The sequence below is a fragment of the Corvus brachyrhynchos genome, unplaced genomic scaffold (assembly GCF_000691975.1).
Source record: "Corvus brachyrhynchos isolate BGI_N302 unplaced genomic scaffold, ASM69197v1 scaffold633, whole genome shotgun sequence".
Taxonomy (NCBI): Eukaryota; Metazoa; Chordata; class Aves; order Passeriformes; family Corvidae; genus Corvus; species Corvus brachyrhynchos.
In genome coordinates, this window is record NW_008237435.1 from 2406258 (window position 1) to 2422569 (window position 16312).

Genomic DNA, 16312 nt, shown 5'->3' on the forward strand with positions numbered 1-16312 from the left:
GAGGGGAGCTCTCCCTCCGGCCTGAGGGCGGCCCTGCTGCAGGCCCTCCGCTCTCTGGGCCCCCATGTTGAATGCAGATGTTTTAAAACGTGCCCTTTTGGCACTGGAAGGGTAAATTACCTGTGTGACTGCCAAAATGTTATCAGTGATCTAATATCGCTGACGATCAAATGAAGACACTGTTGACCAAATGTTTCTGGTATTTTAGATATTTGTTTAGACATTTATTTTAGACATTTGTTGAGGGTTGTGAACCTTTTTGTTATAGGGATGGTTTTCAGGATGGTTTTATCCAGCTGTTGGTACAGCTCAGCACTAAAGGCCAGTGGAGTTAGGAAGAAGACAGATAGATCGATAGATATATGAAAAGTAAAAACAGGGCAGACCAGCTGCACTGTTGTGTTTGGGTTTGCTATAAAAAATCACCACGATAGCTGTTATATGGTGGTTTCCTGGGGAATGACATTAAAGAGGTGAACCTAAAAAGTTACTTTTTGTGCCTACATCAGCCTTACTGTATTAACAGTATTTCTGGTAGGGTTAGAAGTTTCGGGGGATTGAATGTGCAGAATTCTTTTGTTTCCATTTTTTTTAACCCACAGTGTTTTCTAGCCCAGCGTAAAAAGGCTGTGTGTCATTGTTGGTATAGATGTGGTATGTTTCAATTTTTTAAATGCTTTGATATAAGTCTTGGAAATCACTTGTTGCGGTTAATGATGCTATGGTAAGGTGTTTACACTGCTTAACTTGTACAGTTCCAGTACTGAGAGTAGCTGACAGAGCCTTCAAAGGGCAGTTCAGGATTGAATACTGTTCTGAATTGTCCTATGAGGGCTCCGTTGATGAATAGGGAGCCCGAGGCAACTTCACTAATTTAAGCAAACTAGTTGGATTCCCTGAAGTTACATGGACTGAACAGTCTGCCACGTATTCAGGGTTTCATAGAAAATCTGGCACTTGTTGACAAAGCACTAGTTTTTAAATTCTCACTTCCTGTGAATAATGAGTACTGGTAGTAACCTAATCATTATCTTCAGACACGCAGCATGTCCTTCCAAGATTCCTAAAGGGGCTTGGGTTTTTTGTCAGCCCTATTAATTACCACATAGACCCTGGGTTTTTACAGCAATGAGAAAATATCTGATCGTGAATATGGTAAAACACAATTATTTTTCCCTCTCATTTAGGGCCTGTTAATTCATGTTGGGATTCAATGAAGATGTGTTATAGTTAAAAATAAGTTTATGCTTATTGACAAATACGAACTTGTACTCCATCTTATTTATTGGGGGTTTTAGAATATCTCCACCCCTCTCCCCAAAGAAAGCCATTAGGACAAACATCTTCTCTTCAAATTGCTTTTATGTATTCTGTTTTTTCTTACAGCCCATCATAATGGGGTAGTACCACTACTGGTAAATTCAATTTCATTTGTTTTATGCTTCTTGCCAAAGGATCCCCAGGGTCAAAAGAATGCTGATTGTACTGAGTTGGTATCCCACTGGCCTGAAATTGTTTTCTGTTCTTCATGCCTTTTTTCGTTCCCTGTTCACATTTTTCAGATGACCCACAGATGTATGAATATGATAACTGACTTCCAAATTTTGTCAAATAAAAAAGGTACTTTTAAATAAAGTTTATTCTCAGCCACTGCTGAATGCATCATGGTCAAGGGACTCCATGATATTGTACATTCTGTTAATGTAATAATACAGTATGGACTAAAGACAAAATTGTAGCATATGTCTTCATTTTATTGTTGTAGGAAAGGCCGTTTGTAAGTAGCATTTTCAAGCATTTTTCATTTGGCAGGCTGAGTATTCTGTAAACAAAACTATAGAGACCACGCAATGTGTGCTGCCCTTGCAAAGTCAGGTGCAGCAGTGAGATAATGGGAGTTGATCAGTTTTTTGGGAGGAGACAAACATGCTGGGCAAGGGTGCCAAAACTATGGGCAAATGTTTCCAGTTCAATGTAGTTTATTTCCATGAGGATTTATAGCACTTTTGGTTTTTCCTCTTTCAGATAACAGCAAAAGCAGCCGTCATTTTTGTTACACTTCAGTATAATGTTACCATCCCTGCCACAGGTATGTATCTTGCAGGATATGAGACAGTGTATCAGACATTATTAGTATGCCACGCTTCCTAGACTTGACAGAAAGGGAATTTGTCAATCTGAATAGATAATGAACATCTTTCAAGAATTCCACTTTATTAAAACAGTGTTTTAACTAATTAGGTTAGAGACAATGTTTCTGTTCTGCTGTTTTTGTTATTAGTGCTGAACCACCATCTGACTGGTAGATAAATTCATGTGAATTCTTGCTCTGGCTTTGCAGGTGACCATCCTTAATAGTCAAAGTGGGGCGATAGTTTAACATATTTTCATTGTCCACTTTCGGTGTATTTGGGTAAGCTTCCTAAGTGCACTTAAGTTTTTAGTCTTATAGCACCTTTCCAGAGTCAAAATAAGTTTGTGATGTGATGGAGAAGATAACTATAAGCAGTCTAGAGACCTAGCTCATGGTGGCAGTTTAATTTGACTTTTATTTGTTCAGCTAACTACATGCTACTTCTGTCTGAAAGGTTTCACTCTGAGAAATAAACTTATTAACCATTAAACTGTATTGGTGCCTAACAATTAATTCTGTTTGTCTTTTAGAAGAACAATCTGCAGAAACAATCTCTCTCTATTACTATGGCATCAAAGACTTGGCTACAATTTTCTTTTACATGCTTGTAGCAATAATCATACATGCTATAATTCAGGAGTATGTACTGGATGTAAGTACAAAATATTAATTCCTTTCATCAAGATAATTGTCAGGTTTTAATTAGACTTTAAGACTATTAACTTGAAAGTAAACTTCTGCATTGAAGTTTTTAACTGTAAAAACATGCATTAAAACTTTTAGACATTCTAATGCAGTTACCAAATAGATGTTAAGTACTGCAGCATAAAAATAACAGTGAACTTTCTTTTCAGAAAATTAACAGGAAAATGCACTTTTCAAAAACAAAGCATAGCAAGTTCAATGAGTCTGGGCAACTTAGTGCATTCTACCTTTTCTCCTGTGTTTGGGGAACGAGTATTCTTGTCTCTGTAAGTATGCTTCTTCTGTTTGTATGACGAGATTTTTAAAAATTCAATTATGTTGATGATGAATATGGCTTTGGCTTATTTTTCTGTTTTTAGCTGGTTTTAATTTTAAAGTGGGGATAAGTTTAAGTATTCTGTGTGGGTTGTAGTGATAACTCAGTATAGAGCCCGTAGTGTTATTGTTGCTCAGTCTTGAGTTGATTTACTGTTGAAATGAGTCAGGTAAAACCATTTAACTCTATTATGGTACTTAATTCTCTGTAGGGGTTTTTTGTGTTGGTTTATTAATATAAAATAAATGTTTAGAAAACACCACACATAGCATTTTGGAGCCCAGGGAATGGGTATATGACAGATTCCTGTAGCCTCGGGTCAGTGTGTGCTTTTAGGTGACATGCTCTTTGCTAGTGGCTGGATGTGTATGAGCTTAGCTTCATAGAAGGGGAAAAGTGTGCCTTTTTTTTTTTTTTTTTTTCAACATAATAACTCCTGGAAAAACTTTCTCTTAGTTAAGTTCAATGTTTTCAGTGGTTTACAAGAGAGGACTTGTGGCTGTAGTAATGCTGGAATAATTTCCATCTCATAAAGACATTGTATCTTGAATGATCACTTGATTTGTTTGGCTGCTTTTCTTTTTCCTAAGCCAGTGCAACTGTCTTTTGTTTTGGGGATTTGTTTTCTGCGTTGGTTTGGTTTTGTTTATTTGTGATTTCTTGAGGGCTTTCTAAAAAAGAAAATTTACAGATCCTGTAGTTTTACTTGTGTATGTAGATGTGTGCGTTTTTGTATGTACACATGTGCACATACATAAATGCATACATGTATGTCCAGTCATTATTTCTGACTAGAAAGTAACATCTTAGAGCATTTATTGGGATTTTTTGTTTGTTTTTTTTCTTTTTTTAGGAGAACTATATATCAGATCCAACCTCTCTGTGGAGGGACTATCCGCACACTCTGATTCCGTAAGGCCTCTTCCTTAGAGGATTGCTGGGGTAGAGGAGGGAGTGTTTTAAGCCTAGGATGTGTCATGTACAATCTGTGTAGAATAAGTAGTTTGTAAAACTGCATTAGTCACTAATGTATTTTTGGTCATATTTATGTGGCCTCTTGATTCTTTTGACAACTTGTAGCATACAAAGTTCTTTTTCTGTAGGCTATTACTTAAAGAATTAAGTTTTTGTGAGCTTTGTCTTAGTGATTTTGTTTTTAAAAATATTAGTTTAGAGTTGGCTGGCAGGAAAGATTTGTATTTTTTCTTTGTTTGAGACAGTGATAAAATGAGTTCACTAGAAGCTTCTGAAATGTTTTAAGTTAATTCATAATAAGTAATATACTTCAATTTTTGCTGTATTGTACAGGTTTCAAATGAAGTTTTTCTACATCTTACAGTTGGCATACTGGTTTCATGCTTTTCCAGAACTGTACTTCCAGAAAACTAAAAAGGTAAGTTCAAAACGTAAATGGGAGGAACTCCAGGGCAAGGTGGCTTTTTTCTTTTCAGTTAAATCCTAATTGCAGTAAAATTGCTAAATATCTGTTGTGTAAATAAAAATTACTGGTATTTCTCATCCACTGAAAGAATTTTCCCTAGAGCAAATGAATGTGAGATTTTCTTTTCAGCTCTTTTTTGTTTTGTTTTGTATTGTTTCTCAGAACTGATAGACTGAATAGGCTCATTGAAATCACGGTTGCTTCATGAATCATGATATAGGTGTAGAATATAAACGGTGAATAATTCTGTACATCAAAGGAGTATGAAAGTCTGGGATTTGATTTAAATAGCATTTTCCTCAGCAGAAGTTCTGGTTAGTTATGTATTGAAATTTTTTCCAGTGCTCGATTTTTAACAGCATCATTTTTCCATTAAGTGTTTTCTCTGTTTGGGCTCTGATAACACTGAGTTTGCCACAGATTTTTTGTAGCACATTTTTTTGCCTTCCTGGACCAAAATAGTCTCTTTGAATGTTTTTGCTCAGGATCATTTTGCATAGACAGTTTCCTGCTTAAACTTTCGTGTTGTAAACTCCTCAGTATGGCTTCACCAAGGGCAAATGATACTTGACTAATTTAGTGGCCTTCCATGGTGGAGTGACTGCATCAGCAGATTAGGGAAGAGCTGCTGATGTCATCTACTTGAACTTCTGTTAAGGCTCTTGGCAGGGTTCCCCCAGCATTCTTACCTCTAAATTGGAAAGAGATGGATTTGATGGATGGACTGTTAGATGGACAAGGAACTGGCTGGGTGGCTGCTTCCAGAGAGTCAGTGAGTCAATGTCCAAGTGAAAAGCAGTAATAAGTGGTGTTCTTCAAGGCTCTGTACTGGAACCAGTGCTGTTTAACATCTTCGTCAATGACATGGGCAAAGGGATCAAGTGCACCCTTGGCAAGTTTGCAGAGGACACCAAGCTGAGTGTTGCAGTTGGTTTGCTTGAGGAAAGGAATGCCATCCAGAAGGATCTTGACAGGCTTGAGGACTGCGTCCTTGTGAACCTCATGAAGTTCTACAAGGCCAAGTGCAAGGTCCTGCACCTGGGTTATGGCAATTCGCAACATCAGTACTGGCTGGGAATTAATGGGTTGAGAATGGCCCTGCAGAGAAGGACTTGGGTGCACCGGGAGGATGAAAATGCAACATGAGCTGGCAATGTACCCTTTCACCCCAGAAAGCCAGTTGTCACTTGGGCTGCATAACAAGCAGTGACCAGCTGGTAAAGGGAAGGGATTCTACTCTGCTCTGGTGAAACTGCTCCTGGAGTGCTGCATCCAGCTCTGGGGTTCCCAGCACAAGAAAGGTACGGATCTGTTTGAGTGGGTCCAGAGGAGGGCCACGAAGATGAACAGAGGGCTGGAGCACCTCTTCTATGAAGGCAGGCTGAGAGAGTTGGGGTTGTTCAACCTGGGAGAGAAGGCTCCAGGGAGAACTTACAGTGGCCTCTCACTGTTTGAAAGGGGTATGTAAGAAAGATGAAGAGAGACTTTTTATTGGGGTCTGTAGTAACAAGGAGCAATGATTTTGAAAGAGGGTAGGTTTAGAGTAGATCTGAAGAAATTCTTTATGATGAAGATGCTGAGACACTGGAACAGAATGCCCAGAGAAGTTGTGAATTCACTTTCATTTGAAATGTTCAAGGTCAGGTTGGATGGGGCTTTGAGCAACCTGATCAAGTGATTGATGTCCGTGCCCATGGTGTAGCAGTTGGACAAGGTGATCCACAAAGGTATCTCTGAGCCCAAACCACTCTGCGACTGTTGTTGCTCTGTGACTAGGCTGCATCTCTGTTACCAGTTCTGCTTTATTCAAGAAAATGAAACATAGGTGTTACATAACCATAGGTCTTTGTACAGGAGCCTGGAAGAGGCTTGGTAAAATAGTAATGAGATGCACTGTTTTTATGCTGCTCAGATGCAGTATGAATACTGTTTTGCAGATACACTGCAGCTGATGTTCCCCTGTTGAGCTAGTGATACCTCTCGAATTTGACTTCACAGCCAAGTGTGGAGATTTTTCTTAAAATAACTTCAAGAAAGCTGTCACATGTGGCTTAAGTGCTGTATGTTGAATAGTAGTGTTTTACTTGGTTGCTGCTTTAAACTGTGCACTCTGACTTTTGCATTAAGTTTAAAGAGTGATAGTTCATTTGTTTTAGTAAGTTCATAGTTGATATTTCTTTAACCACAGCTTAACCTCTGCCATCTTGGCTTCCTTGCCTTATTCCTTCTCATGAAGGAATTTTACGGCTTTTGCTCAGGTTTGGTTATCTGTCCTGCTGACATAAACAAAAAAACTTCTTAACTCTGGTTCCTACATAGTCATGTATACCTGCATGTGCATTATTCCACAAGGCCAGCAGTCTCTGACAGTTTTTCTAAGCAGGCAGCATGGGCTGTTTAAATGTTGCCTCAGTTATAAAGTTGCCTGGTTGTGCTTGGAGAAACTGATCATTTGTACTGACTGTTGTCTTTGTCTGAAATAACTAATTTTTCATTTTCTTTCAGATAATTTAGAGTAGGTCTTTCTCCACCTGTTTTCTTGCTCTTTGTGTATTATGAGTGTGGTGTTCGCTGTTGTCACAGTTGTTTGGTTCTGTGGGTTTGTTGGATTTGATATGGAGTATTGAATAACATAGTACAGCTCTTGTAAGATTAAAATTTTAGGCCTTTTTTAATTACATGTAGACAAGATAAAGCTAAAGATCCTTGCTTGAAGATTAGAGAATCTTTTCAAAAAGGAGTATTTTAAACACAACTGAATGTACTCTGCTACCACTCCAAAATAGGTTTGTATTGTGATCTGGCATACTTCAGTGGTTCTTGTGTTCACAGGTGGCACAATCTGCTCTCCATGTGCTATGTGTTTTCCTCTTCATTATTTCATCTCCATGAAGTGTTCACTTTAATAGGGCTGGCTAAAGCCTGACTTAAACTGGGACCACGTGTTTTAGCATGACTGGTTAATAACAGTATTCTCTGTATTTGCCAGCAACTGTGTTCCAGAATTTTGGATGACCTTGAATTTTTAAAATTGATGTCAACACTTAGAAAACTTTTTATTTTGATTTGTAGACTGTTATTTTATTCTGTTGCAATCTAACAATTTGATGGGCAGCAAACATGAGGAACTGTAGGATCTGATGATACAGTAATACATACGAAATAAGTACTTTAATAGCTTGTACAAATTCACAGTGGTCATAACAAATAGAAGTGGATCCTTTTAAAAAGCATCTTTTGCATGTTTGATGCCTTTTCTCACAGTAGCATATGTAAGATGCAGAGTATTACTGGTAAGTAAGCAATAAGTTGTGTGTGCAATTAGATGATCCAGGCTGAGTAATTCAGTGCCAGACCAGGCCATGTTAAGGTAGCTGATAAACCAAGAAGAGTTTCCAAGACTGGGGAACAGTTTGTAATAACAGATAGCATTATACAATACTGTATAACGTTGTGTATAACACACGGTCCCTTCTTTATCCCTGGTAGGAAGATATCTTTCGCCAGATTGTCTACATTGGACTTTACCTCTTTCATATTGCTGGAGCCTATCTCCTGAAGTAAGTCAATTGTAAACTTATGCTGGCTCCCTTCTCTGCCTTTAAACATCTAACAAAATGTCTGAATGTTTGTTTTATTTGTTTTGATAGTCTGACCCATCTTGGACTTGTTCTTCTGGTATTGCATTACTTCGTTGAATTTCTTTTCCACATATCCCGTCTTTTCTACTTCAGTGATGAAAAATACCAGAAAGGGTAAATAGTCTTTATCTTTAAAATGCATGTAATTTCTGTCTTAAAGCCTATTGCATTTAACTAACCAGAAACCAAAATTACAAGGAAGTTCAAACAGTGTTTCTTAAGCAACCACAGTTCTCCAGACTAATGTTAGTACTTATATTTCTAAACCATCAGTATACTTTTTACCTTGTTTTAGCCTGTTTAAGTAAATATTAGTAGCAGTATAAAATGAAATAAAATCTCTCAATGTGTGCTAATGTAGAGAAAGGAACAGGACGGGTTGCTAGTACAGCCAGTTCTGTAGGAACTAATGATGTGCTTTTGTTCTAATAGTATTGGAACGCACTTTGCACTGAGTTGAAATTAGTTTTCATATCATAATACAAGATGCATTTAAGATAGGTGCAAAATCATGAATCTAGGTAAGTTCTTACATTTCAAACAAATTTGCATGGTGAAGGGTAAACATCTGCATTGTTAGTGCCTGTATTTTGAATGGAGAGTTCATTTAGTGTTTGTGGTGTTTTTATTTCTAGATTTTCACTGTGGGCAGTTCTTTTTGTTTTGGGAAGGCTTCTCACCTTGATTCTCTCAGTCCTCACTTTTGGCTTTGGACTGGCAAGAGCAGAAGATCAGCAGCTGAATTTCAGTACTGGGAACTTTAATATCCTGGCTGTTAGGTATGGTAAACTTGGAACAGTTCTTAAGCATGTGCTGTAAACCCATGTTAAATACACAGTATAAGTGGTATGGTACTACTGCCGGTAATTCTGAATTATTGAGTGTTTTCATGCAACCAATGGGATCAATAGGAACAGCTTATGTAAAAAACTTATAAGGCACAGTGAAATGAATTGACTGATGTACAGTCTACAGCTGAGAAGTCTAACCGGTTAGTCTTCTTTTTTGGCTTAAAAAAAAACCCAAAAAACCAAAAACAAACAAAAAAAACCCCAAACCACTACAAAAAAAAACCCAAAACCAAGCAAACAGAGTTAAAAGGAATATTCAGTTAGAAACACTAATTTCAATTGTTGTAGAGTTAGTAAATTGAATTCTAGATATAATTGCTGTGAGTTTATCTTAGAGGTCAAGGCATTATGTCCAGAGCATCTTTGGTCCTGATTGAAGATTTCTGTTTCTTTCTCTGCCTTTATTATGGCTTCTATTGCTGCTGCATGATCCAACTACCTGGCCTTCATATGAATGCAGAAAAGGAAGTTATTGAAACATTGACAATTTCAGCATTATCTTGCAAAATTGATACTCTGTACTGCAAGACACTCCTGAACCATTTTCAGCTGTTACTACCTGGTACCCTGACAGTAATTCTGAGAAAGACAGCAGGAAAGAAACCTAGTACTTGCCAGTTCTTATGGGCAAAATTTTCACTATCACTCGATTATATCTAGTTTTGATCATCTGTGCTTGAGCCCAGTCTCGCCCTATGCGGGCAAACTCTTGGCTTAGAAAATGGGTGTTACCAGGAGGAGGGGATGGAAGTTGCTGAAAAACCTGAGGTGTTCTACTTTCCTTTTCTGTTTGAATAATGAGACAAACACACTGATAAAACTTTACCTGTTACTTGTTTCTAGAATCAGTGTGCTGGCCTCCATCTGCATGACTCAGGCATTTATGATGTGGAAGTTCATTAATTTCCAGCTTCGGAGGTGGAGAGAGCATTCTTCTTCTCAGCCTCAGTCAGTGAAAAAGAAGTTTGTATCAGCTAAAGGAAAGACCTCCAGAAAAGAAAGAGGTTTGTAGTTTCAGTTTTTCTGTCGCCTTGACTTCTCAAAACCAACTTCAGTTTGCTGAAGAAGCATTTTGTGTTTAAGTTGTGAGATGACTCAGCTTACAGAAGCAGTAGTGGTGAATATTACTGTGGGAAGAATAGATTTTAAAAAAAAACACTATATATTGTTGGGTTTTCTAAGTGCCCAAATTAAGGAATTACTGTGATTTTTTAGTTATTGCAGCATATTTTTATTATCTTTAATTTAATTACTTGAATAAAATGTGTCATGTTTATGTTTTGTTCCTTTATAAAAAGGGAACAGATGCAATTTTAGATCTGTTCCCTTAGACACTTATTTGTAAAATTTTCTTCCAGTGGATTTCAAGCTTGTTTTTCATTGCCATGAAATTCTGAGGGCTTAGGGCAAAGAGGTAGTTTGATGATCCACCCAGTGAAAATTTTTGTGTTAGAAAGTGATAGTTCTTTAAGGAAAGGTAATAACTACTTACTACTCTAAACCTGTGTTGAAGCATTTGGAAACAAGCTGATGAGTCCAGGTTTGACTTTTTGGTTATGTCACACCCTTTTTATGGAAAGGGCATGAAATATGAACTGAATGCTCTTTCCTCCAAGAAAAAGTTATGTGCTCTTTTTAAAAAAAATTTAAATCCCTGTACTGTGTTGCACCAACAGTTCAGCTTTTGTGTATTTAATTGCTAGCTTGAATAATTTCTGCACTCTTTTGAAATGGCAAAAATTGTTTCAAAATCTTTTTTCAGCACAATCCTTTGATCCCAATCATGTGTTACCAACCTGTTCCACTTTTTGACACATTCCATGTAATATGTGTCAAGGCCGTTTGCACTGAGAACTGAGATTTGTGGTGGGAGATCAATAATTTTTTTATTTCTCCCAAGTTTCTATTTTTATTAAAATTGTGTGTTTTAGAGTATTGCTGCACTCCCTTTGGATGATTTGTAATTATCACGACTTGGCTTTTGTGTAGTGTTGGGGGCGGTTTTTGCATCTGAATATTCAGTTGGATTTTTTTTTTTTTTTTTTTTTAATAATTGAGTGAAGGTAGTTTCCTATGTAAATGTCCTGTTTAATCAGAGCTTCATGTTCATGGTCTTCTCACTATGGGTTTTTTTAATTTAAGTCTTTTATGTCAAATAATTTTAAAATTTGTGCCTTGATGGTGATTTAATCAGGGAGTCAGAAATGTAATAGCTTTTAAAAATCTCTTAATCTATATCATTCATGTAATTTAGTGAATCTGCTGTGTTTCACCCAACTTCAATGGAGACTTGCAAGTGGTAAACAGATAGTGAAAAAGTCAGTTAATTGGAGTTGTGGTTTAATTCACAAAATAGTTGAATTATGCCTGTCTTGAAGATTGGAGAATTTTATTCCATGTTTTAAATGGAAATAAAAGAACTCAGTCCATTCAAATTCTTCTGTTTTGAATATTCCTGTTGTCTGTTCAGAGCACTTGCATAGGGTGCAGCAAAACAGTGTTTTTGAAAGAGTAATATACACAATTGAACTGTTTAAAACACTATTTTTTTTTTGTGCTTGAATTTTTTTGGGGAGCCAGGGCACAATAAAATGTGTTACTTTCAGTCTATGCCAAAAGCAAGAAATGACAGTAGAAAAATCATGCTGGTGATGTAGGTGGGGTACCCAGCCACATGCTGATTCAAATTCTTTCTTTTACCTAACCTGTGTAAGAAAATATGATTTCAGTTAGCTGGCTTGGGTCTAGTACATTGTTTTTAAGCTTCTTTATTTAAAAATAATTTAAATGTTTTCAGAAATATCCAAAGACCTCCTTATGAAGGCTTAAAATGGTGGTGTCATTCACAGCCAGATATGTGGTCAAACAGACCTTGACTCTTTGGGCCTGTCTCTGGTCTTGTGCTCATGTGTGGTTCTCTTTGTTACTGTTTTTTGTTGTTTATTTGCATAAATGGGAGCATTTGGGTGTCATGGGAGAGAGAGGGAGGCCAACAGTTGTTTTTGTAGACTGGCCACACGCTGGTGACCTTCAACACATCTGCAGATGGAAAAAATAAGTTTAGCCAGTCCTTTGTAAAAAAATATTAAAAAAAAAAAAAATATATATATATAGATATATATAAAATAATTTTTAAAAGGCAACCAAAAAAACAGCAACTGTTGCTTGAAGTCAGAATGATATGAGTCAGAGCAGAAATGTTAGGCTGCAAGCATGGTAGCTGCCTGTGCCCTATGCTCTTTAGATCTGTGTTATAAATATGGTTACTGTCAGGCAACATCTGTTTCCTTGGTTGCGGTGAAACTGAATAAAGGGGTTACTTTTCATTCACAATGGTATCATGTTGCTCCACTTTACTAGTTGTATGCCTTGTTGGTTTAGAGGAAGCTTTTGCTAACAAATCATCACTGGTGCTTGAACAGATTAAACCTCTTGAGATCTTCAAGCTGGCCTTGAAGCGGGATAGAAGTAGAGAGTTGTGCTCTTAGATAGGTGCCTGATCTTGAGCTCTTTCCACCTACACATACTGCAAATCTGAGCTAGTGTTTTACTTCTGTCTGTCTTACCTATGTAAATAGCTTCATCATAACATAAATGAATTCTGTATTTTGAAGTATATGCTTTAAAAATTGCGAGTATATGTGTGTATGAAGGATTTCCTCTGTATCAAATGCTTGTGAAGGTAAGCAAAGGAGTGTAATTTTAGCAAGACTTAATTATTTATCCCACCTATTTCATATTATAAGACCTGTAGCAGAGAATTGTGTATATACTGTGTCTCCAGAATTTCACAGAACCATCTCATCTACAGGTTGTGCTTTACTTTTTCACAGACTATCTTCTAAAATACTGTAACTGGTCTAGATTTTCAGTCTAGATGTATATAATGCACACATTTCAGTGTCTGGCCACATCAGGAAACTGGAATTTATTGTAGTAAACTTTAAATATTGCACTTTGTAAAAACTTCATTATACTGTTGTACTCTGAATGACAAGAGGTTTAACAAAGAAGGTACATCAGAAAAGAAGTTAAGGCTGTTTGTGTAGGACCCACAAAAATGTAATAAAATCTAAAGCATCTCACTGTATTTGAAAAATGTTTTCTTCCTTTTTTCTAGAAAATGGAATAAATGGAACAGTGACCTCAAATGGAGCAGACTCGCCTCGCAGCAGGAAGGATAAATCCTCGTAAAACTGGGTTTTATTAAGTTAATTGACTAATGTCCCCAAAGAATCTGCTTTTTACATGGATGGCCCTTCAGCACTAGAGATATTATGGATTAAAGAAAATACAATTCATGTTTTTTGATTATTGCTGTTATTTTGGGAAACTTTTTTTAAAAAGCCATTTTGACTAAAGCAAAAGGTTTATCTCTCTTCAAATACTTGGGGGGAGGATTCAACACTTTTTAAAAAACATTGATGCTTTTTTAAATATTTACTGTGATGAATAACTTAATGAGGATCACTGTTGCAGTGTATTATTTCCTTCCAGTTTTTGTAACCTTGGTGATACTGTTCTACCAACTTCACTTTTTCCAAGTTCCTCAAGAAGTATTGCAAAATTGAAGTAAAAACATAGTATGCATTTTCAGATACTCTGGGTTTTCAGTTAATTACCTTGACTCAAATTTACACTTCAATTTGGGATTCCAAGACCACACCAATAGACGTCTTTATTTGGTAGTTACTAGCTGCACGATGTCTGCTCTAAGAATTGCCCCATATCATTAAAACAAAACTGAACTAATTGGAAATGTTGCAGAGTCTTATTGTTTGTTGGTTAGAAATCTCTTACAAGGAGCAAAACACCTTTTTGAGATATAGCTTTTAGCACTTGAAACTTAGAAGGGAGTGTGTATGGTCATAGAAAGAGTTTATTTGAGTAGCACTGTTCACTTCTGTCTGTGCTTTTGAAGTGTACATATCTTGGAGAATTAGTGTGCATTGGACCTTCTTTGGAAACTTGTCTGTCTGATTTTAGGGGTGGAGGGTCTTACAATGTGTTGTGTTTGTTTTGGGAAGCAATTAATGCTCCATGAAGAGGGAATTAAATAAATGGATCAAGTTATGAGAAACATTCCTTTATTCTAACTGCTTTGCTTTGTTTCACCTCTGTTAGGACATAGGTTGATTTCTCCTATATATATTTTTATGAAAAAATATTTAAAAGCTACAGCTTCTTAAAACTGATTTATTGTGGTCTCTGCTACAACTGGAAAAATCTAAATTTAAGAATTTTTCCATTATCTTGCATAATTGTATTCAATGTGAAACTTTGCCCAGTTAGTTTTCCAGTTTAATATGCAGATAATGTTTCCTCTGTATGCTTTTGTAAAGGGTGTAATTCAACCTGTTTCACTTGAGAATGAGTGAGACATTTATTTCAGTCTTAAGAAGAAGTTGCTAAATTAGTCTACCAAGTTAACCCAAGTATTGAACTGCTTATTGATTGAGGAATAATTATGAGCAATCAAGCTGATAAATAAAATAATTTTAATTAAAAACTGTTACTATAACTGAGTTTATACCCAACAAAGTAATAAATCTGCATTCTGTATTTTCTACAGTTCAATTGCTTACTATTCAGAATAAACGTTTCTAGTACAAAATCCTCACTACAAGTAACTATCCATTCTTCAGTTGTTTAGTGCTATTTAGAGTTATTGCAGTATAATTTATTGTATGTTTCGGCTGATTACAGTCACAATTCCCAAGTATTTGGTTCACAGCTCCTGAGCTGGCCTTGGCAGACTTGTACTTGCTTAGCTTAAGAACTCTGGGGCAGTGTGCCCTGTAATACCCTGTCCTAAATATAGTCTGCTTCAGTAGAAGTGGCTATCCCATGTCTTGATTGGAACAGGTAGAACTGTGAATCTGTCTGATCTGACCATGAAACTGGAAAACTGGAACTCGGAAATTTTGAGAGAATTGTGTACGTTATATACTCGTTGTCCAAAATCTTGGTTTGTGTCTGATGTTTCTAGAAAAACCTTCACAGATTCTGTGTGCCTTGCTCTCAACTTGTACCTTAAGCCAAAGGGGGTAAATTTTAAGTGTCTAGCCTGGTACTTGGACTCTAAATCAGTTTGCTTGTGATATCTGGTTGTACTGGGGCTGTCAGAATCATAAAGTGTGGAGGAACAAATTATGAAGGGAGCATTTAAGGTACTTCTTGAGATCTTCAAGACTGATAGGAGTCTGAGGGCTGTAATACTTGTTTCCCTAAGGCAAACTATTTCTTGTAAACCTCATTCTTTAGTAAAGTAGTCTTGCAATGTAAACTTCAGGTTAATTTCCAAAAACTTCAAAAGAATATATTCTTGACTGTTAATACTGACATTGCATTTTGTCTCCTTTTGGCCTTATGGACGGACATTCTCGGCCTTCGGACATTTACAAAAGCACTTTTGTTTCCACAATGGCTTAATATTCATCATTGCCTTATAGGAGTTGTTGGGATCTGCCAAGTAATAGAAAGTAACAACAGTTGTTCTAGAATTTGGAAAGAGTATTGGAAGCCAGTATTTTCTGTCTCATGTGTCACAACTAAAAATACATACTTATCATGTTTGATGAGGCAAAAGCAGTAATTTTAAATTCTCTACCTTGGGATGGAAACATTCATAAACTTAGAAGATACTGAGACTTCTATTTTTAGTTTGGTATTATTTGTTTTAGCATAAGAGTATCGTTTGGCTGGGTAACTTCTTTTGAATTGCTTAAAATTGATTTTCAAATGTTATTGCATTTTTGGCTCTTTGCTTGTAATCTGGGATTCAGTAAGATGGAAGAAGATTAGTTGTCTAATCATGTTTTCTTAATTATGGAATCAAGAAAATTAGAAATGGAAATGACTGAGGAGTTCATTATTATATCCTACACCAAATAAAATAGGTAGTAGTTAATTTATCCTCATCAATTACCAGGTCCCACAAAGAGAAAGCTTTGTCCATTCAGATGGATTTGAATTGAGTAATTACGCAGAGAGTAGATAGGGTTTGTTGGGTTTGGTTTTTTTCTTAAACTTCCTTCTCTTTCCCCCGTCTTGTCAAAACTTTTCAAGATTTAACAACAGATGATTTCAAGCCTTTTTTGACCACCAAATGTGTGTTTATGTGCCAGGCTATTCTCTCAAAACCAGTATTTTACTTTTAAAGTGATTAATTTCAAATTACAAACAAGGAATGCAGAGCAGCTGAAATTAATTTTCAGAGTTTTA

At 36.5% G+C, this 16312-nt stretch overlaps 1 protein-coding gene across 1 annotated transcript; it reads left to right on the forward strand.

Annotated features, from left to right (window-relative positions):
• Positions 1-1865: 1865 nt before the first annotated feature.
• On the forward strand, positions 1866-15424 carry TRAM1 (translocation associated membrane protein 1). The gene is given in 10 exon segments (XM_017731232.1): positions 1866-2089; positions 2665-2786; positions 2989-3105; positions 4009-4067; positions 4464-4548; positions 8086-8156; positions 8247-8351; positions 8873-9016; positions 9932-10092; positions 13209-15424. Coding segments are annotated over 10 exon segments (1101 nt in total). The 5' UTR covers positions 1866-1926; the 3' UTR covers positions 13283-15424.
• Positions 15425-16312: the final 888 nt, after the last annotated feature.